The 24,603-nt window shown below is 38.5% G+C and overlaps 1 protein-coding gene across 1 annotated transcript; it reads right to left on the reverse strand.

Moving 5' to 3' along the window:
• Positions 1-2,809: 2,809 nt before the first annotated feature.
• Positions 2,810-22,690, reverse strand: LOC139726600 (leucine-rich repeat-containing protein 43-like). Its single transcript, XM_071637591.1, has 15 exons — positions 22,595-22,690; positions 21,786-21,840; positions 20,876-21,069; positions 20,252-20,362; positions 16,809-16,942; positions 15,265-15,385; positions 14,463-14,580; positions 13,214-13,290; positions 9,591-9,725; positions 7,137-7,236; positions 6,433-6,692; positions 5,699-5,851; positions 4,513-4,731; positions 3,529-3,607; positions 2,810-3,060 (listed from the first exon to the last, which is right to left on the reverse strand). Exons 1-15 carry the CDS (start codon positions 22,688-22,690, stop codon positions 2,810-2,812), a joined length of 2,103 nt encoding a protein of 700 aa, XP_071493692.1.
• Positions 22,691-24,603: the final 1,913 nt, after the last annotated feature.

A 24,603-nucleotide genomic window follows, 5' to 3' on the forward strand; every position in this document is an offset into this window, starting at 1 on the left:
ATATGTTCCTATAGTTGATGTTGTTGATACCGCGGAATTAAAAACACGTGAAACTCTTCTTATCCGGCCAAGCGCGAAAAATTAGTCGCGCGAAAATATCCACTTTTACAGTACCTGACACTTTACAGGGGGACTGTCATTGAAAATTTGATAGCGGACATAATGCAAATATGTGTGTTAGCAGGATAACACTTGTAACTATTTTGCCTGAAGCTATAGTGATCATCTCATGGCACAGTTAAGTTTTTACATTGGTGTTACAGTTGACCATATGCAACTGTTTATGTACGGTATATTTTTGGCAGTGTCTTGTATTTTTGCTATATCTTCTGAGTTAACCAATACTTGTGAAATGAACAAATCTTACAATAATATTGCCTCCCATAACTAAAGTGCACAATACTGTATATCACCCCCATGGTGGGGAATTGCTGATTTCTGGCTCAAAAAGTAACAATACTTCTTCCTATTCCATCAATGATTATTGGTTGTGAATTCAACTACTCATGAAATTGCTTTACTGGTCCCAAATTGCAAAATATTATACTCACAAAATATATGGCATGTACCGTATCTGGTCATGTGTGAAGTGAGTTATTAAAAATGTTACTGTGATTTATTATCTTTTATTTAAAAATAATGATTGAAGTTCAAGCTTTGTGACTTGAATCAGTGCTATATTTTTGCAAATATGTGATAAGGATTTGATAGTTGTATACATAGTATGTGAAATATGTACATATGTACAGCTTTCTCTCTCAGATCATTTGCTTTGTAAATTATGGCAGCTGTGTGAATATGTAAATGTGAATTGTATGTATATATGCCAATCAACGTAAGTTTATAAATAAACAAAACAAAAGTGATTTCATAATGTATGGCTTGTTACTTTGTTGTTGCTGTTTTTGTGCTTTTAGTTATCAATTTATGCATGGGGAATGGTATGGGTTTGTGGCTGGTTTCACTACCAAAAAATCTTCTATGTTTTTCACATTGATCAGTATTTATAACAAGCGTCCTGAGTTGCAATTTGTATGGCAGTGGTAATCACAAGTTTGATAATGGCCACTATTTGGATATTTCCTTTGTAGCCATGCAGAAATGAACATGTAATGAGTAAACTTTCTGGTGAAACTAAATTTGATGAGCATTTAGTGCATGATGACAGTAAGTAATAAACACACAACAAACAAACAAACAAACAAACAAACAAACAAACAAACAAACAAACAAACAAACAAATACAGGAATTTGCAAATGAAATCAAGACAAAGCTTCACCAAACTCTTGGCTTGTGCAACTGCATTTCACAATATTGCTCTGGGTTTTACAAATGTATTTACATACATGTAATTACATAATCTGATATGTAAATATATATACACATATATACAAAGTTTGCATAATGAAGGTTTTGTGTTTACCATGGGCTAAGCCATGGCTTGAAGCAAATGGGACCAAGGAACTCAATGTGTCTCACACTGAAATAGATACCAGAAAGATATGGAGTATATTTTCTTATGCTTTGCAAGTTAGAAAAACAAACATCAAACTCTTGATCTATAATAACTTCTAAAATTTTGGTCTTGAGTGAATTTGTCTTTACCGTTATAACAAACACACGGTTGTAACAACATTTTGTTACAATGAAGTATAAAAGATTTGGGTCTAAAATTCATTATCTATATATCTTCATACATACTTTATATGTTTGGCCACAACAACATTTCGACATAATGAAAGAAAACTTCTAGTCCCAAGGACTTCACTATGATGGGAGCCCTTACAATGGGTTCCCTGCGACAAGTTGCACGTCGTTGACTACTGACAGAAGGCAGAATTAGGCAAGGGAAAGAGACACACTTCATTTTGAAGTGCTACCAGCATGCTGCTGTCAGTGGAGTGTGACTCTCGTCTCAAAAAGTACTTATGGCTGATTAGTTTCATGAAAAACATATTTTTTGCCTTTCACAGAATCATAACAAGGTGCTCACAACATTTTCAAGTACTTATGTCTAGTGTATAATCTCATTGTCTTCAATGTCATTATGAACCCTTTCTGTGCCGGGGACTTTGGATGGTGTGATAACTCTATGAGGCTTTTTTTGTGTCAATCAGCACTCAGAGCACACAAAGGCTTAATATACTCAACACAATAAAGGCAACTCTGATTTACTCTAGCTGGTAACACATCTAACATGTCATCATAGCTGAGAAATTTCTCTATTCCCCACAAAAACACAGTGTCAAGTCTTGCAGGACAAGGAGTGCCAAGTCTTGTCAGACAAGGAGTGTGATTCAAAAGTCATAACCACAGATTTTCTTGATATCTTACAAATGTAAGGAGTTCCAAGTATGTGGAATAAGGAATGTATTTCAGAAATTACGGGAGCAGACAAATAATTTCTCAGTAAAAGCGACCATTACTGTGAAATCACTCAGCAGAAATTTAGGACATGTAGGTCTTCTTAACTATTCCTCACAGGACAAAGATGGCCGATGTAGATGTGGAAATCCATTGGTAATCTGCTGGCGGTAAAAGGTTAGTGGGACATTTAATTTGTTTCAAATGGCACAAAATATGTGCCTGTTGTCCTCTGATTCTCACAAAATGTCTCACATTCTAACAAGTTCCTTATATCTCACAGAGATGTAAAATGTTTGCTCAAAAGGCAGTTCCAGGTGAAAGAAGCTCCTGCTGCAGATTTTTTATTTTCTCTCTGGAGAACCCTGTAACAGCATGCACATCTTTGAGTAAAATTCTTGTGAGTCCACGCGGTCAAGTTTTATATCAGATGACCGATGTTTCTCAGGTAGTGTTCTCCGCCCCTCCCTCCTCAGGCTGGCCCTCTGGGACCGGGGGACTGAGCTTGGGGATCGAGTCCTGAGCCGTCTTCCACTGGATGAGCTGGAACTCTACCGAGACTGTCAATGGAGGCGCTGGCTTCTCTTCCTCCTCGTCCGTGTTCAGGGTCACCCCGGAGACGGGCCGCTTGGCCCCGCCCTTCCCACCGTCCTTCTTCGCCTCCTTGGAAGCGTCTGCCTTGCCTTGCTTCTTTCCTGATTTTATGACATTGAAGATTTCAACATTATCTCAAGTAATCTGGAAACACTTTATGCCATAGATAGCTATAGCACTGCGTATATCAACTTGGACTGTGCATTGGTAGTCAAAACAGATGATATTTATAATGCATTTTCAATTTAATTTTGTGTTCTTAGCCGAAGAGAAGAATGATCAGAATAACATTTCATTCCAATACTTGAACTGTCATCTCTATAGATATAAACACAATGATTCAATACACTCTGATGACAGAAATGAGAATCTCCTACATGGCTTGAGAAATTGCACCGAGAATACATCTACTAGCTCCACACCACACAAGACATTTTCTTTATAAGACCAAACTTTAACATAAATGTCATTCAAGAACGTTGTATATTTAAGCATCAACTCTTATAGGCTCAAATCTACCTAACTACTGGCATGATACTAGTAGTGCAAAACAGAAAAAATTCTCTTACCTTTATCCTTGTCTTGTTTAGCGTCTTTTCCTTTCTTGCCCTTGGCCGAGTCATTCCCATCAGATTTCTTCTTCTTGTCCTGCAAGAATCAAGATGAGACATTCAAAACTTCTACCATCATATTACCTCTTTGTGTGCTCTGGCTGCAAATTGGCACAGAAAACCCTACAGCACAGTGAGTACACATTGTCTTGAGTCTCTGGAAGAGAAAGGGTTAATATAATGACAATTCTGAATAAATCTTCTGCAAGAATGAAAATCTGCAATAAAACGACACTGACCAACGATTGTCTAAAACTTTCCCTAATCCGCAGTTTCCATAAACGCTGCAATTCCATTATTCACTGACATTGACGATGCCCTGGTTAAATGTTGAAAGTAACATTAGCAAACAAGGAAGCTAGGGGACATCCAAAATGATTCCTCACGGTTTCCAACAGCTAAACACTTAAATCTGGAGTGACAGTGCATTGCACTAAAAGATCCATCCAGAGAATGAAACAAACTGGGCACTCTGTTAGGAATATCTGCTTTCCTGTTGAGTAAGGAACTAAGTATTGTTTTCATTGTGATATGCACCTGAAATATCTAGACAATGAATATGATGATTTAAAGGATAACATCTGCTGAACCACAAATATGACATCAAAGCTTGGGGGAAATCTGACCATAGTAGTATTACACATTTACGAGACGATGCTGTAAAAATCAGAGATTCAGAGTAAAAGGAAAACATCATGTGAGAAGCAGGACAGAAACGATGCACTTGATAGTCTATGGATTTAGTGCTCTTTTGCTTCCAATCTGTAAAATGTACTGAAGACAGAGAGGATCTCTTTATGTTTGAGTCCCTGGAATAAAAAGTAAATGTGAATGTTGCACAATTTTCAGGCATTAAAATAGTAAAAAAAAAAATGAAAAAAATGGAGCAACTCTGATTAGGATAGACTGAAAGAGGTGTGAAGTAGACGATATCAATCATACCTTCCTTCCATCACCCGCCTCCTCCTCATGCTCCTCCTCCTGGTCCCCACCCAGTGCCCCGCCCTCACATATGCACACTTCCTCCGCCCTCGTCTCCCCATTGACAAACTCCGCCAGATCCAGATGGTAGGCCCCCAATACAGTGACCTCTGGTGGGAGGTGATGGAGCTCTATCTCCGGCTCCTTCTTCTTCTTCTTCTTTCCATCATCCTTCCCACCCTGCGACGAAATCAAAGTAATGACTCACAATATACTGGTTTTGTAAATCAAGGACTCTGAGTGCCTGTACTCAAAGGAGAGCGTATTCTAATTGTGTTTTCAGGGATACACAGTAGTTGCAAAATAGCCACTGCCACAATTACAGTGTTTGAAAATACAGTCAGTCTCGCCATTGTCAATCTATTTGGACTGAAGAAATAGCTTTGAATTTTAAATGACTTTTGAAAATTTGGCTTATGAGGGATTAAAATCAACAGAATATAAAGAGGTTAGGACTTGAAAAGACCTTTGACTTCGGCAATTATTCAACTTATGTGAGACCAACTTAAGCAAGGTTGGCGGTATCATAGTTCACACAATGGTTATTGTTTGATATACGGTATAAACGCTCAGAAATTTTACACGGATCAAAATTCAGATCAATCAAGAGTACCACAAACTTTGAAAATAATGCAAACATGAATATTTGAAACACAGTGGGCATCCTTTGTATCAATATTCTACTTTGAAAAGGAAAATCTAATCTAACCATTATTTGCAGAATATCATATTGCCCATAATTAGGCATCACTGGCTATACACATGTGAAGATTTGCCAAGGTGGCTTAATTTGCCAAGCTTTTCATCAGCATTTTTAATATTATTAAATCATCCAGCCAAACTTTACCTAGTTGTAAAGTTTAATAGCCAGCCCACTCACAGGCATAGCAATGTGCCTAATTAGTTCAACAGGAAGGCCATGGTAAAACACAAGGGATTATAGGGGGATTAGGTAATCTCTTTTCATTGACTTTTATGCCAACTGGCAAAGACAGCTCTCCAGCATTGGTGTGAATCAGCAAACAAAGCACACATTAGGGGTAAAGTACATGTAAGTCAGCTCTGTAAAAATATCTTCTTCCACTGGTAGTCACATGTTTATACCATCTGGCTACCATGCATCACTATTATCATCATAATCAGTTACCTTGGCATCCTTGGGTTTCTCCTGCTTGTCCTTGGTCCTGCTGGCTCCACTAGCACCCCTCTTCTCTCCCTTCCCTCCGTCCTTCTCCTTGCCCCCCTTCTTCACGCTGGCCGCACTGTCCCGCCCGTCCTCCTCAGCCGGATACGAGAGCACCTTGTTGATACATACAATGTAAACGATAGCATTGGTGTGATGGTTGCCTGGTCTCCACACAAGGAAATACAGTCACCCTTGCCTATAAGTCAAAACTACTTGGACTGAAGAAATATCTTAAAGAAAACTTTACGTATGAGGGATTAAAATCAATAGATTATACAAAGAGGACTCGAAAAGACCTTCGACTTATGCGATTATTTGACTTAGGTGATCATTTGACTTATGCAAGGTTGACTTATGCGAGGTTGACTTAAGCAAGGTTGACTGAACTAGTGCATATTAAATGGCCAATATGGATACAGTTAAACATGTTTTAATGGCAATGGATCTGTCTATAGCAACCACTTGCGCTGTACAGCTGCTTTACCCTCCTGAGCAAACAAATGTGTCAAAGACCCTATGGTAGACCTTCACAAGATATGCAAACATTTTCTGAATATGCTTTAAGTTTTTATGTTAATTAAGTGTTAGAAACATAAAAGTACTATACAAGAGGTCCTCAGAATATTAAAATATGATATTTACCACAATGTTGTGATACATCCAAATCATGCTCTACTCCATTCCATTCCCATTACCTTATCCTCCTTGATTTCAATGTCCAGACCTCTCTTGAGGAGTTCCTTGAGGGCAGGCAGGTCGTCGATCAGGATCTCCCTCTCGTACACCAGCTCCATCCCTTCTTCGCTCCACGGCAGTCCCTCCGTCCTGAAGGGTACTAGCTTCAGGTCCTGCTGAAAAGGGGTCGACTTTTCTTCTTCACCAGTCTCTCCCGCCTTCTCTTCCTCCTCATCCTTCTTCCCCTCCCCCTCCACCACAGCACCAGTATCATCAAGTCCTTAAAAAGCAATCACAGAAGGCAATGAGTGAGGAGCAAGTCATGAGTCAGGGCAATACATTAAAGGGTGATACTACCAAGCTTTACAGTAAACTTAACAAACCTGTCTTGAAGTAAAAAACAGAACATATCCAAAACAAAAGCCACCCAAACCCAGTAATTCAGAAAAATAGACAAATGTAGCTTGAAGTTGTAGCAGTATGGATATCTGGAGCCATATTTTGAATACTATCATTATTTGAAACACTTTGTAATGAAAGAATAAGACAGTTAGTACAAGTACATAAAAAAAAACAACTTTTGTGGCAAGGATGAAATTCAACTATTAGATTGGGAATATGGTTCAAGAAATATTTTACGCTTGGAATTTGACATGGTTTGGTGGTAATGATAGGTACCGGTATAGAAAAAGAGCAAATTAGTACCAAATTTAAGGCAACTTACCATTCATCTCCACATCTCCAATGTGACCATTTGTTTCTGCCTGACGACTTTCTTCTGTTATCTCAGGAAGTGTTTGTGTGAGATCTTCCGCCTTTGGAGACTGAAAAAAATGCAGAAATGAGAAGAAAGAGAGAAAACATTACCAAGGAACCATTAACACCGACAAACCAAAAATCAGAACATCCCCCCCCCCCAAAAAAAAAAAAAAAAAAAAAAAGTGTGGCTATTCATTGGAAGCTGCTACACAAAATGTGCAAATTTCAACTGCAAATATTGAACCAAAAAAAATCACACTGGACACAATTCTTATAATTTCTTTTGAATTTTGATGGCATGATTTAGTGCATCCCAACAGAATATCAAATCAAATTCCCATGAATTTAACCCTAACATGGTGCCAACAGATTTCCAAGTCAAGACTAAGGTGCTGGTTTCCCAGTGCCAGGTTTAATAGGAGACCTTAGAAGAAACCAGGGTTGATTTTAGCAGCAGACTTATGAACAGGCAAGCAAGTAAAATTTTACTGCTGGGGGATTTCTTAAACAGAGGAATCAGTTCATGGATCATTTTATCATAGAACTGAAGTAGTTTGAGGTGTGGAAATTTTCAAAACACGTTCACAAATTTTGCACTCTGCTATAACAGCCCAAATATCAGAAAATGTGAATATAGATCCTTGAGAGATCTTTGGGAGATAGTGATGTACAGTCGACCTTGCTTAACCCTAAAAAGACTGGGGGGGGGGCCTAAAAGCCCCCCCCCCCTCGACATTTCGCGCGATTACTCAGCAACATGCAATGCTCTCGCCGCGATGCTCTATGACTTTTTTCTTTCGAGTTTCCCGCACATTTTGACACCAAATTTGTGACGCCCGGGGGTACGGTTCTGAAGTTACATAACTTTTTGTACATGCACGTGAGACCGAAAATGGCTCAAAAATGTGATTTTGTGTACAAAGTCAATACAAATTGGAGTTTTATCACATGGTTCATATAAATATGCTTATTTTTACTCTCAATGGCTAAAATCAATTTGTTTTAGTAGTATTATGCTTCAAAAAGGGTCTGCCAAAAATTTTGCTGAAAAAAACAACAAAAACAAAAGGTCGAAAAAACAAAGAAATACATAAGAAATTCATAAAACAATAAAATAAATAAGAAATTAATTTTGGTACTGAATTTTTTTTCAAGTACATTTGCTAAGAATGCCACAAAGAATATCTAGACCAAAAATGAGCACTTTTGGAGCTTTATTTACTGATTTAGATCAAAAAGTCTGATTTCTCGCATAAATTAGCATAATTAATCAAAATAAAATAAAAGAAGACTATCTTGGAAAATTGGAATATATGATTTTGTAGATTACATCGCACACTACCATTGTGCAAATTTCCGTGGCGATCGCGCGATCCACGGCCGAGATCTTAAGGGGGGGGGCCCTTTAGGCCCCCCCCCCCCCCCCCAGTCTTTCGAGCTACCAAAATAGCCCAGTCTTTTTAGGGTTAAGTCAACTTCGCATGCGTCAAATATTCGCCTAAGTCAAAGGTCTTTTCAAGTCCCCTTCTCTTTGTATACAATTGATTTTAGTCCCTCATAAGTCAAATTTCCTAAAAGTCAATGCTATTTCTTCAGTCCACATAGATTACTTGACTTAGGCGAGGTAGGTTGACTGTATGTACAGATTAAATACTCTGAAGCACTAAATATATGCAAGAACCTCAAGGACGATGCAATGTCATTCTCAAGATATTTGATATTGTTATAGTCATGATACAGTTTCAGAAGTCAAGGTCAGTATGGTTGTAACACCAACATTGATAAAAGTGATTGCCATGACCTAGTGACTTGCAATATGCACTTATGCACAAAAGAAGAGAACATAAAAGGAGACTATAATCATAAACCTCTCTGTTTTATTATAGCCATTAAAATAAAAATAGGTCTTTGAGATGGAAATATGATATTCTCATGTAAGGGGCAAGCTATAGATATGAATCTTTGTATAAGTTAGGAAAATTACCACGAGAGGATCATCAGTTAAATTGTATATATATTCAATGTTGATTGTTGTGAAATTAGGCATTTCTGTGTGTGTGAAACTTTTGCAATTTTGCAAGGAACCTAGCCTCATGAAAGTAAAATGCACCAAAAAGTTTTTGTCTACACACTGCACATGTGTGCATAGTACAGCTCAGGTCAGGCTGAGTGCTTCCAAAGTCAACGACTAGTAGTGTGCACTCAGTTTTGTAGCGTGCTTTGTACCGACAAGCAGTGTGTGGTCAATAAATCTACTCGTTCATGTATAGTATACTCGCAATTCTTTTAATGGTCAGCAGTTTGCTAAATTTTCATGTTGCAAAAAAAAGGCCATCTGCTCCAATACTCAAAAGTTTCAAGCTGAAAAAAAAAGTTTCATGCCATGAATGTTTCTGGATTTACAGTATGATCAACTTACAGCAATTTCTCTTTCACCTCCTTCCCCATCACCCCCTCCATCTTGCCCAGGGCCATTGAGGAAATCTTCCAGAAACTTGAACTCTACGTAGTATGTTCTCGTGATGATTGGAAACTCTGGTAGTTCTTCCGTGGCCTGAAAGAAAGAAAAAAAAAATCAAGCAAATGCAGAAAAAACAAACTATGGATGTAGGGATGTTGACCACATATTTTATCAATCAAAAGGAAAACACAAAAAACAAACATGTAGATCATCACTAGGAAAATAACAAGATTTCAAACATTAGACTAAGACCCCATTTACAGTGAGTGAAAAGGCTGGGCTCGGCCTGGCCTTTTCTCACTGTAAACGCAAACTGGGCCTAATGCGGTACCAAATTGCGACCAGCGCGCTCCCAGTAATAATCGTTTGTTTAAAAGCAGAGCGCCACTACGACAAAATATTTAAAGGTTTGAATTAAAAGCCTGGTTTGAGCCCTCCACTGTAAACAAACAGAAATGCGGGGCAGAGAACCGCAATTGAGGCCGGGCTCGGCCCAGCCCTGCACTGTAAACAGAGTCTATAATAGTTTTTATGCTGAACCCAAAATGAATTCACTAAAAACCTGTCAAAACCAACTTAGAAACCATAGGCAACAGCACTACGAACCTGGGCCACACTTCATAAAACTTGTTGCAACAACAAGTTGTCATAAGCTACTGAAATCCTTACATCTGTTTGGCTGATAGCAAATTTTGTCACAGAAATGTGGCAGTTGTTACTGGATAACAAGTTTTATCAAACAGGATCCTGATCTAAGATAACTATAGAAAACAAAAACCCAACACAGAAACTCACAGTTTGTATAGTGTGTATTAACTATGAGAGCGAACTCAAAATGGAGGAGCAGAAATATCATATAGGTGCAGTTGCTTTAATGACGATGATAATAACAATTTATTGCTGACTCCTCGTGTCTACATGCAAACACTACAAGTGGAACATCAGAGACTCCAACTCTCCCGTTTTCGACGGGAGATCTCCCGCCGAAAGCCCATTTTTGCAAAATCTCCCGTTCTCCTGCTTGAGATTTGATTTCCCCCGCTCTGGCTCTGTGTCTCCCGGTGGAAAGGATTTCTTACTTATTGCTATCGTATGTTGAAAAAATAAGCCTTAGATAGCACCAGAGAACATCTAGAACCCTAGGAACTACGCGCTTCACACACATCAACTTGGAGTCTCCCGTTTGCAAGGGGTTTCGGGCGGGAGAATCTCCGCATCAGAAGGTGCTTGGGCTTGGAGTCTCTGGAACATCCATGACAAACCAGTGAAGAATCATGAATGATGCACGAATGTAGGATTGCAAGGCTATCATGACACAATCTATATGATGCCACTTGCCTCGTATGTATATTCAACCTTTTGTGTGCTTGGAGTGCGGATTGGCACAGAACACCCCACAGCCTTGTACACACTATCCAAAGTCCCTGGCACAGAAACGGTTAACCTTGGTCGGGGTAGCTACACAATAGCCACCGGGGAGGTTACATAACAGTGAATACCTTATCTTGCCTAGACACAATACACACCTGCACATACTATCTACAAAGGTGCAATAGCTAAGGAATGGCCAGATAATAGCATCAGAATGGTAAAGAGAAGTATAAAAGTGTCAGACACTGAGAGACTGAGCTCAGTATGGTCATCTTTTTATTTGGCGTCTTCTCAGAAATCAAGAAGAAACAACTCTATTTTTAGCTGTTGCTGCTTGTTGACGACAAGTAAAAATATTTCAAATTGTTTTCAAACTATTGCAATTGAGCTCTTTCCTTTTCTTTCCTTTTTTTTTACCGAGAGTATTACATTGCAGAAGGAACTTTGTGTGCTTAAAGGGACTATACAGTACTGGTTGAGGTGAGGATTCAGGTTTATAACATTTTTTGGTGAGATAATGAGAAACCTCTTATGAAATATGAAAGAGCATGTAATTTCAAGAAGGATTCACTGTTTAATTGATGAAAATTGGCTTTGAAATGACTGAGATATCCAAAAAAGCTATCCTAATAAAACTGACAGGCAACAACTTTTATTAGGATCTCTTTGCTTTACCTTAATTGTTTTTAGATATCTCAGTCATTTCAAAACCGACTTTCCAAATAAACTTTTGATTCCTCTTAGAATTGTATGCTCTTTAACATTACATCGAGTGGTTTCTAAATATCTCGCAAAACATTACAAGCTGAATCCTCACCTCAACCAGTAATGTATAGTCCCTTTAAAGGACAAGTCCACCTTAATAGACATGTGGATTGAGTGAATGCAGCAATATTAGTATAACACATCAATGAAAGTTTGGGGGAAATCGGACAATCCGTTCAAAAGTTACGAATGTATCTGCACAGTCACTGCTGGATGATAAGACTACTACAATGTATGATGTCACATGCGTACAACGCTATAAGGAAAATATAAAGAGAATTTCACAAAATGTTACTTTTTGAAAAAAGTGCCCATTTCCTTGACTTGTCACTGACGTATGTTAAGGGTAATATTATTCCCCCTTGCCTTCTGAAAGAGGGAAGTCAAGCGTTCTTTTATTATTCGAGAAAAGTGAAAATATGTTGAACATATTCTTTATATTTTCTTTATATCGTTGTACACATGTGACATCACCAGCTGTAGTAGTATTCTCGTCCAGCAGTGACTGAGCAGAAACTTCAAAAATTCATAACTTTTAAACGAATTGTCTGATCTTCCTCAAACTCTCACTGATGTGTTCTACTAATATTGCTGCATTCACTCAATCCACATGTCTGTGAAGGTGAACTTGTCCTTTAAAAGCAGATCAAAACTGTCAGGATATGAAATATTTTCTTTAGCAAGGCTCCGCAGTAATGCCACAGGAAATACTGAAAGTTTGATGGTGATGAACCACTGGCCTGCTACAATAAATTTCAACAAAACTATACAGTCCTCAAATTTATACAAAGTCAGGGCCGTGCAAATAGCCAAATAGCAACATTAAAGCATAAATGACAAAGAAATGTTAAAAAGACCCCCCCCCCCAAAAAAAAAAAAAAAAAAAAAATAGTTTCAAAAATAGTACAGGTGATATGAACTAAAATATTCAACCAACAGTTATCCTTTGACTTTATATCAAAACATGTTTGCTCCTGGTAGTAGAATGATTGAGGAAAAAAAACCCAATGTCTTCATAGACTTGGATCAATACCTAGTCCCTGTTTCCAGAAGAAAAGCAATATCAACAACAATAGAAAAGCACTTTGAGAGTACAGACCTCTGCCAAGCAGTTTTTTTTTTTTTTTCATCACTGATCTTGTTCTTCCCAAGAGAAGCCTTTTGCTACGTCATCAACTTTCAGCTGCGCGGTGCCTGGCCATAGATCTAGCAGAAACTAGAGCTTACACTTTAGTGCGCGCATGCAAACCTCAAATATGCCCTGCTTGATCTCCCAAGTTTGTTGACCCTAGTTGACCCTACCTGCCAAAATATCAAAATTCTTCATAAAAATCCATAAAAATTCCTGAATCACTACGAAACTTTAATCATTTGTTACTTAACAAGCAAACAAAGCAAAACAAAACAAAACAAAGCAAAACACACACACACACACACTCACATACCTGTAGCTCTGCAGGCATTGGTATTCCTGACAGGGCACTCAGCTTGACCACAACCTTGGCCTCGTCCCTCACGAATTCTGACCGGTGACGACAGAGAGCGAAAGAAGGGAAAGAATTACAGGTGAAAAGTAGAACAAAGAGAACGGAGGATCCACGTCAACATCCACGAATCATAGCATTCATGTAGTGTCATCTGCTATCAGCAAAGTGTTGAATGTTATCTATACATCGAGTGCTGGGTTTCACCCAGACTGATTTCACTCCAAACAAAGTTGTTCCAGTTCAAACAACCATGCAGGTATTCAGCGCTGGGGCTTTTTGTACCCTTTGAAAATACCTCTGATCCCATCCGGTGGTGTCTGTCTAACTTTGAGCATGACATCACATTGTATTCATATTCAAGTTAAGCCTTTACAAACACAGAGTATCAAGTAAGACACATTTCCCCACGAAAACACACAGTCACACACTCAAGAATGGTATTCATAGAGAATACAGAATACGTATACATGAAAATAGATAAATATACATGCAAATAAATGTATGGAGGTATACAGTTAGATATAAAAATATACAAATATACATAGTAAAAAATAAAATGTATGACACCAGTTTTGAACACACTATTCTAGTCAGGAATAGATATGTAGGAAAAGTTCAGATTCTTGCATGATTTTAGCATTTTTTTCATATGTGCATTTTACAACTTGCTAGCATGCAAAATGGACAAATGAGTGATGATCGCATACTTACACCATAATGACCAATTTATTAAAGGTGACTGCCAGTTTCAGTAATAAAACTTTTAGAAATAATTTCCTTCATATAATTTTACCAGTGGACAAGCACCTTTTCCAAATTGTAGATGATGGCATTTTTGATAGTCACCTATCGCCATATCAATTTATGAAACATATTGTGTTACGTGAGGAACATTATAATTAGAAGGCAAATGCTTTACCGCTTACCCCACAAGCAAATCCGCCATAATGATAATGATAACAATATGGTCTTCCTTATCCAGAGTAGCTTTGTCAGTGTTGATACTGAGGTTATCATTACCCTAGCATTGCCAGGTATCCATTCATACACCTGGGTCAAGTGGGACATAGTGGGCAAAAATATCTTGTCCAAGGACATGGGCACTCAATGGGATTCCAGCTCGGAACATCTGATTGAAAGTCAAAAGAGCTCTGGGAGACAAGTTTTCACTTATCCTGATTAAAGTTTGAAAGTTTAGGGAGCTCACCTCTCCTCCTGGCCAGACCTTTGAAGTGATGCTTCTCATCAGCCGAGATCTGAGTGTCATCCAGTATGGTCAGCTTGCGCAGACTGTCAACGGTGTAACCACGGTAACCAGGAATAAGCTGAATCATGACCGGGGGGGGGGGGGGGGGGTTGAAAAACAGCTATTCAAGTAACTGAAGTATACTTATAATTCATGAACTTAATCAATGCTTATGGTGCTACTTAGATCCTGCACAACCAATTAGCATAAACTGATAATTCAATCATTCTAGTCAAAAAAAAAAAAAGCACACAAAGTTGAAGTCTGCTGATTAATGTTCTTTTGATAAATAGTGAATGACACGTACAGACAAAAACAGACAGATTGACAGAGAGATACATGAATAAATTACCTTATTGAAGAGTGGAAGGCTATCTTTAATGAAAGGTCTTCAAAAAAAAAAAAAAAAAAAGGTAATATACTTTTGACCACTTTGTAGAAACTTCTCCCAAATTTGCCCAGATGCTGATAGATTAAGACCTTGAATCCAGTTGTCCTTACTTTTAATCATGTACATTTTATTTGCCATACCATGATGTGGAAGGCAACATGTCTGTACATGTCATAGACATATGTTGACACCTTTTTGACTCTATGGCAAAGACGAAAATAACTTTCAACCACAGCTATTAGAAATATAATCAGAGATAGATCGAAAGAGAGAGCAAAGAGAGAGGGAGAGAGAGAGGGAGAAGGAGAGGGAGGGGGAGGGAGAAAGTGAGGGAGAGAGAAAATCAGAAAGATAGAATAATTTCCTACTCACTGCTAGGGGGTTACCGATGAGGACCAGATTTCTGAGTTTGGGCAGTGTCTGCAGCTTGAAGATCACTTCCTTGAGGTCCACCAGGTTGTTGTAGCTCAGGTCCAGAGACAGGAGGCGAGGCCTTGGAGAGAGGAAGTTGGAAGGAAGACATGAACCTTAAAGCGATGGTACAGTTTCGGTTGAGATGGGGCTTGAGGTTTCCAACGTATTTCGATAATGATCGCTGGAGATAGTGAGAAACCTCTCGTGAAATTTGACAGAGCTTATAATTCTAAGAGGAATTCAAAGTTAATTTGATGAAAATTGGTTTTGAAATGGCTAAAATATCCAAAACAAAGCAATCCTATTAAAAGGTGGGACCCACCTTTTATTATAGGGTTTCTTTGTCTTGCTTTGGTTTTGGATATCTTGACCATTTCACAACCAAGTTTTCATCAAATAAACACTGAATTCCTCTAGCTGAGAAGCGTATGCTTTTTAACATTTCATGAACTGGTTTCTGAGTATCTCGCACAAATTGAACCCTGAAATCTCACCTCAGTCAATACTATACCATTCCTTTATTATGTGCAGGAGCTTCCTGTATCTTTATAATGAATGAATGTATGATTTTTTTTTCTTTTTTTTTTCTTTTTTTTTTTTTTTTTGGGGGGGGGGGGGGGTAGCTTCAGAGGGAGGGAAGGTTGCTTGAGTTGGGGTCTGTGTATGAGATGCCGTGCAGTCTCACAGGGTAAAGTCTTTTACATTCATGATTACTTCAGTAATCATGCACGACAATGACTTCCTTCTCACATGACTTGTTTTCCTACATTCCTACATACAATTGACAATTTGGGCTACTGCCAAGAAAAAAATGGACATACATCATACTGATTAGGTTATTGATATCAGCTATCAGGAAACGCACATACTTGACACATATGTGTTATTTACCAAAAAAGGAAATATTACTGATACATAGCAATGATCTGTCCCTGAAATTGATAGGGCGTGATTATTGGGCAAAGAATTACAATGCAGTTGCTAGCAACATTTTCAAAAACAAATGATACATATACATATACACTGATGCAAAAGACAGATAGATAGATAGATAGATAGATAGATAGATAGATAGATAGAATAGATAGGTAGATAGATAGAATAGATAGATAGAATAGATAGGTAGATAGATAGAATAGATAGATGGATAGATAGATAGATATAGATATAGATAGACAGGGCTTGTAGATAGATAGATAGATAGATATGATAGATAGACTGATAGATAGACAGACAGATAGATAGGTATAGATAGATACAATAGATAGATAAACAGATAGATATATAGATGGAAGATAAATATGATAGATAGATAGGTAGATAGATAGACAGATAGACAGATAGATAGATAGACAGATAGATAGATAGATAGATAGAGAGATAGACAGACATACACACAGAAAGACGATGTAGCTCCATGGATAGATGAATGGGTAGATAAAAAAGAAGACTTTTAATTTTGCTTTAGTTGGATATGAGCATGTAAGAAGTAACACTCTTACCAGTAGGGGGCAGTCAAGTAGTCATGGAGGGCGGAGATCCTGTTGAGACCAAGACCAAGGTGGAGCAAGCCTGGGGGCGGGGCATTGCACAGCGGCTCCAGATCACTGATCTCATTGGCCACGAGTTCCAGGACCTACAAGCCATTAGATGGTGAGATGGTGGTCAATTGACAACTGGCAACTGTCTTCCTTTTTTCAACTGTTAGCAATGCAGGGACATCTTGGAAGCAGTGCTCATGGCATACATATGCTTACTTTATACACGATCATATGCAAGTAATGTAAAACATGATATATTCGCGGCATGAATTTTTCGCGAATTGGAGCCGACGGCCTTTTTTGCGGCATGAATTTTCGCGAACTGCCACTGGCATTCAATGCATATAGTGTAGACAAGAACTTTCGCGAATCTTGGCGCTCACGAAATTCGCAAAATAAAAATGCATGCGAACATTCCTCGTTTTACAGTATGCTGTCACATACTGTATAACCAAGCTGAACTTATCACGGTGGTTTTATTTTTGCAAATTTTGCAAATGGGCTCTTGATTGAGAAAATAGCAATGCTCAAAAAACAAATGACAAAAGAGAAAACAACAAATTTGACCCACATGCACTGTCCCCGGACAGCGCATTAGTGTTGCAATATCAAGAAGGTAGAGCCCCCAATGCCATGCTCTTGGGCCCCCTGCTCAAATTTTTGGAATACCATTACTTTTTATCCTTCGAGAGATTTGATTTCACTTCAGGCAATGCTTTAACAAAAGCGTTTGTTTAAGAAGTCACTCTTTCCTTTTTTTATTTGGTACTGTGTGTGTTGCAATTATCACGATGAGAAGACCACAAAACGTGAAATTAACAACCCCTCAAAAATGTCGAATCAACTGCCATTCAAGGGAATATCTGTACGGTACGCAAAAATATCAGCGGGTAAAGCAGTCTTTCAGTAGGACTGTAATACGATAAAATGTGACATTCCGTCAGCTGTCAAATAACCTCTCTTGGATGCAATGCATTATCATTCTAAACTGTTTGCCATGCACTATTAAATGAATTCCTTGGCTATAGTTTATCTTTTGCATCGCTGGTTCTGTTTTTATTTTTTCTTTCTTACAAAGGAGTTGCAGACTCTTCATTTGGTTGATGTACGATGTTAACCCTTGCTGTGCTTCATTTGATGTTTGGCATGAACGCTTGAGTGCTCTCTTTGCCATGCATATGGCACAGAAATCTGGTATTAAACTTACTGTCAATGAATAGGAATCAACTACCGGGTACTCCATGTAATTCCTATTATGTCACCATGGCCTTCCTGTTAGACTGAGGCACATTGCTACACCTGAATGGGATTGCTAATTTCACAACTGGGTCAAGTTTGCATGAATGCTGATGATTAAAAAAAGAAAAGAAAAAAGAACGACAAGGTAAGCTAAAAGCCTTGGTACATAAAGGGTTAAGGAAAGGAAAGAAAAAGCTTCCTGTGTTCAGCCAATAATGCGATGTCAATATCATAGGGAGTCAAACTTCATAAATCAGGTTAAACACATTGGGGACGAGCTCTGAAAGGGTCAGAGTTCAAGAACATTTCCTATAAAGTGCTTATGCTGATGTGACAGAGTGATTAAGTTTGGAACACTAAGAATCATTTAGTAGCATGTCCTTGAGCATTTTGTATATGACCCGCGAGGAAAGCAAGCATGCGCAAAAGTGCAGTAACCAGATAAATTTTTCTGCAATAAAATTTCCTCCTTGAATGCAAGCTCAATTACACACTGGATTTGGGCAACTTCGGTGTTAAGGTTGATTTCCAAGTGATCCGAAGGTCGAAGCCTAAATTTGTAATGTAAAGCCATTATGATGGTCTTCAACAACATAGACAATATCCTATGATGCTCAGAACACTAGTAAAGTCTTCCACCTTCAACAAATCACCATAACTTTTAATCATTGCATCATATTTGCATAAGAATTAGCATGTCTACTTTTTTTTCAAGAGGCTGGAAAAAAATACTGTATCTTTTGTAAACTAAGAAAAAGAAATATGAAGAAATCTTTTAATAATCTAGTAATTCTCCTAATGGGACAAAGTGGTATTGTTAGCAAAGATTTGGAACATGCTAAACATGTCTTCTGTGTCATCGCTCCCAGAATGTTTGCAAAAATTGCATGGGAGTTTAAAACATGGTATGTGCCTTTAAAGACTGAGGGGGGGGGGGGGGGGGGGGTAGGGGAAAACAACAACAAAATTGTGGCACTACTGACTTTTGTTTTGGTAGTGTACACTGTGTGTAGCAGGATCAACCATTGACAGAAATGAGTCATACACAGAGCTGCTACCACAACTTCCTCCCGGCTCGGCAGAAGGTTTCCAAATACTACACTACTGCACGAAACAAGGACTTACACGTTTCATACATAGCATATCAGCTTGTGAGGGTGACCCAACCCAAAGCCAGTCACATGCTGATTTTATGTGCACGGGTAATCCTGGTAGCATTTCAACCAAGCAAGGAAGAAAAACAAAGCAAAAAACAAAACAAAACAAAAAATCCCTTGCATCAATCAAAATGTTAAACAAACTAACAACATTGTAGTTGTGCACATGACCGCCAAGTCATAAGACTACAGGCGGTCAGCAAACAACAACAACAACAACCAATGAACAAATCAAAAGCAAACAGGAGTGGAATGTTTTGGCAGTTAACAGTTTACTAGCTATGAGAATACAATATATGCTGGTACTGAGCTGCACTGTCATGAGAAATTGTGCATGGCAGGGACATTGGTTCCACTTTCTCTATGTACCTACTCACCATTATTCAATCAGATTCTTTATCAGTACTGGTACTGGTACTCATATTTACAGTAGGATGCTACAAACCTGCTTGCCCACTTCACCAGTTAATCAAACTTCCCTTGCTGGCCGAATAATCTGAATGGTAACTTGGTAAGATATATGGGACCCTTACCTGAATGGCTGTGTGGGAAAAGGGGAGACTTTGTACAAAAAGATATGCCAAACTTTTGGAAATGTTGAAACAATACCACTATTTTTCAGTGATTTAAATGTAATGCTGTGTTAATATTTTATGTATTAATTTTTATCAATATTATTACTTTTATTATTATTATTATTATTATTATTATTATTATTATTATTATTATTATTATTATTATTATCATCATCATTATCATTATTATTATAATCATTATCATTATTATTATCATTATTATTATTATTATTATTATTATTATTATTATTATTATCATCATCATCATCATCATCATTATTATTATTATTATTACTACTATCATTATTATTACTATCATTATTATCAACAACAGCAACAATGGCTACAACAACAACAAACCTTTCTAGCAGACCCCTATTACTGGGTTGTAAGTGCCTGGTCAAGATGAAATCTATCGATATGACAAACTGACCTGAAGAGTGAATGGCAGGTTCCTGGAATCCACTGCCGCCAAGTTGTTGGCGCTGAGGGTCAGCTCTGTCAGGTTGGAGAAGTCCAGCATTCCCTTGTCCACATTGTTCACCTTTGTCGCAGAATTGAAAGGCTAATCAGACAAGTACAATCACATGATACTGCCCATGTGTTATGAATAAAAAATCAGGTTTAAGGAACCATCTTTCTACATTTCTACTTTTAAAGTGGCCTGTAAAGATTAACCTAACAAAAGTGATTTGATTTCCTTGCATCTAAACGTGATAACATCTAAAAGTGCAATTAAATTCAAGACATGTGTCACTACTCAAGAAATGTATGCAGCATGAATAAAACAAAAATAAAAATGGATGAATAGCCAAAAAGGTCACCAGTAAAAAATTATGAAGAACTACATATAAGCCCCCAGAATAATTGAAGGATGGCATTTAAAGATTACAGAAGGTGGGGGTAATTGTAAAAATACTTTTTAAAAATTCCTTTCAAATTTCCATAACAAAACCACATGTCATGTCATGAGCCTTTACATCCCCTCTCCCCTCCTGATGAATAAACTGATTTTTATTCATCCAGCCATTCTTTTCTTTTTTGTCAAATGGCTCACATTTTTGTCGACTATCTTGATGGTCCTGAAGTGCTTGAGGATGAATTCCCTGGTGATGAGCCAGGGGCTCTTGACGGCCACCTCCCTCAGCTGCCGGGCCTCCCTGCTCCAGGAGTAGTCCACGCTGTACGGGGAGAATTTGGAGGTCACCAGTTCCTCCAGGGTTTCCTCTTGCTCCTTCCCAGCTCCATAATCTAGGACCAGAGGAAATGCATCTTCCAATGGAATCTCCTTTCCAAGAACAGACTCAGTTCAGGGGCGGATCCAGTAATTCCGTAAAGAGGGGGCGCCTTTACAAAATTAAGGGGGGGGGGGGGCACACCCCACTCCCATTTTTTTTTCTCTTTTTTTCTTTTGTTGTATCAAAAAATAAAGGGGGGAGGGGCGCGCATCTGGTGCACCCCTGCCTGGATCCGCCACTGCAGTTACCATCAATGGCTCTCCTATCCAAGAAGTCACTAAATCTTTGTTTTTCCTCTCTCTCTCTCTCTCTCTACCAGAGTAGCTTGTATGCATGATTAGAGCATTGAGAACACGTTTATGAAAGTAATGTGTACATGGGCAATGTGCATGGACGGCACACTGTATATGCCGAATATTTCGCGGGGTTTTTATTTTCACGAATTTCATGAGTCACCTGCTATTCATGAAATTAGAGACACGCAAAAATATTGACTCTGATCCTGATATGAATGTGACGTATGCATATACATTTCTCCGTTCAGTACAGGACTCCATGATTGCGAATTTAACCACTCCCTAAATTGTCAGGAAGTCTCAATTCGTGAAAATTTAGACTCACTAAATATATGGCGTATACAGTATTCAAGTTTTTAATGTGATATTTGCAAAGAAAACTCTACATAGGCAAACGATGCTTTGATCGTGAGATGGAAAATATCCAGCTTACCTCTTGAAGTTACTGAAAACTGAGTTGCGGGATTCCTAGTCTCTGTAGCAGTTCGCTGTGGTAGAAAAGTGTTCAGCAAAGGGATTTGAAAGAAATTAAGACAAGATATCAGCTCAGAGCAATGCGTTGACAGTACATTTCCTTTCTTTGATTTCTCTTCAGTGAAAAAGTCCAGATCCTTATCTAATGTCAAATGTTGGAACTATCTGAGCTCATCAGGCTGTTTCACACCAGTTACTGTACAAGTGGATATTTTTGCGTGGGTAATTTTTCATTTCGGTAAGAGGAGTTTCGCATGTTTTTAATTCCACAGCATAAGGACATTACCACTTACCAGGTAACTACTGGAGCATCAAAAAAATATATAGAACCCCCTATATATATTCATTTGCTTTTATTTTTGTGCTAGCTTTTGGTTGCGCAAAAAAAAAATAAAAAAAAAAAAATCCACAACGCAAAATTTCTAGTTTTGCAGTACCAGGATATTGTGTAAATCTTTGTGCTTGATTCATCATTCTCTGGTGGCCTTTTGGGGATGAGGCATTTGAAAAGATTGTCAGTCCCCTAAGCTAAATCCAATCCCAACTCAGTGAACTTCACTGACTTGTATTGTAAAACATCTGCATGTTCTCTGTAGTGGTGATGACACTCACCTTGTGGTGTCAAGATTTAAATGATTTCATCTAGCACTGGCAGGAAGACATTTTAGCTTGTTAGCGTTTTAGAGTCTAATATAACGTTCATAATAATACTCTGACTTTGCAAACGAGAAATCCAGTAAGTGGGACTACACAAGATGTTACACTTGCCCAGGATCCAGTTCCACAAGGAAATTCATCCAAACACAGTGTCCGAAGTTGTCTTTCAAACGCAATAAATGCATCGATACCGGTTGCAATAGGCATTTCTCATCTATGGAGTGGCGTCTAAGGTGAGAAAAAACAGGTCAGATACCCGTAAATGGCGGGCGACACGCTATTTTTTGGGAATGAAACGACTCAGAATTTGTTGTAGCAACGCCGCCATTTTGAACAGAACACAAACTGCAGTGCGGTGCGTGTACCTTACCTGGAAAATACAGAGCCGCCAATTCCTGCTAAATGTGCCGTTCGGTCTTATCATTTGGGTTATTACAACTTTCACTCGCTTTGTTTATTTCAAATATGGGATTAATCGAATGAACTAGAAATGGCAGATAACTCATTAAAAGAACGTACTTATTGTGAAAACTTATGCACCTGTCGTCTGCTAGCGCACGTAACTGGTGTCGCATGTCGTACAGCCGGCCCTGGAGTGGATGCTGTCTACGTTGGGCTCCATGTTTGTCGCTTCATTTACGATCAACTTTCCTACACAGTGTACCAGTACTGCCCATATTCGGTTAACCCATGCTTTCTGATTCTCCACATTACTCTCCCTTTTCCACACTCTCTTACCTCCTTGCTCCTCTCAAATCTCCTCTCTGCTCCTTTCTCATCTGCTTTGACTTCTCTGCTTTGAATTCTCTGCTCTCCTCGAGCCCTTCTCCCTTTTCCTTGTTCTATATTTTTTGTCCTTTTTCTTTGTCCTCACATTGCCTCTTTCTTCTCTCTTTCTTATACTCCCTTCTCCTTTGCTCTATCCCTCTCTCCTCTCATCTCTTCCCCCTCCTTTTTCTTTTCCTGCCAAGTTGTCATGATCCTCTCTCCTCCTCCTTTCTCACTCTCTTCTCCATCTCTTACCGGTAGTGCTCTTTCTCCCTTTCCACCTCCCTGTCGGCCAGCACATCTCCCCCTCCACCAACACACCTGTCCCTTTCCCATCCTCCTCCCCTCTTTCCTCTCGCCCTCCTCACTTCCTCTTTGGCAACCTCCCTTTCATCCACACCTCCATCTTACATTCTCCTTACCATATTATCTACATTCCATACCTTGCCTCCCTCAATGTCCTCTTTATTTTTCCTTCCCTTTGTCCTTCCTTGTCTACCCTTTCTCACATACCCTCCCCATCTTTTCCCTTCTCCTCCTTTTCCTTCATTCATCTCCCTCTGCTCCCCCTTTCTTCTATCCTTCCCTTCTCCACCCTATCTTCCTCTCACTTCTCTTCCTTGCCCCTCATTTTACTCCTTCCCTCTTTCCTGCTCTTCTTCCTTTGTCATCTCTTCTCCCTATCTTATTCTCCACTCCCTCATTCTTTCTCTATCCCCATCTCTCCTTTTCTGCCCCTTGCTCCGTTTTCCTTCTTTACCTCTTCCTAGCACTCACCTTTCTCTCTTCCTCATTGTCACCAGAATTTTTTCATTTATTTCTTCTCCCAATCATTTCCATTTATTTTTTTTTCTGATTTTTTTTTTTATGTTTTAATATGTCACTCATATTTTTTTATTGGTAATTTGTTATGTACTTTGTTAACAGTTTCGTGTCCTTCTCACTCTTCCCTCTTCACCTCCATTTCTTTTCTCTCCTTCTCTCTCTCTCTCTCTCGTCATATTTCCCTTTCTTTGTTTTCACCATATATTGTGCATATATTGTATATTTCTGTACATTTTTCTGGGTTTTTTTTTTTTCGTCAATCGTATTTCATTCTTATTCACTTTGTTATAGTTGTTTTGTACACTTCTTAAAGTTATTTACAATTCTGTATTATTAAATTAATAATGTATATATTATGTTTTTACATTGGACTCCGATACTCAGAGTATGGGTTGAGTAAAATAGACTTTCAACTTTAACTTTCAACTTGTCCATTCTCCCACACCTCTCCCTTTTCATGTTACCTTCTTTTCTTATCCTCTCCTATTCCCATTTTTTTTTCTCTTCCAAACAATCTCAACAACCCT

This window comes from Diadema antillarum, unplaced genomic scaffold (genome assembly GCF_040938485.1).
Source record: "Diadema antillarum isolate AM-2024a unplaced genomic scaffold, OU_Dant_1.0 seq00000091_RagTag, whole genome shotgun sequence".
NCBI classification, from domain to species: domain Eukaryota; kingdom Metazoa; phylum Echinodermata; class Echinoidea; order Diadematoida; family Diadematidae; genus Diadema; species Diadema antillarum.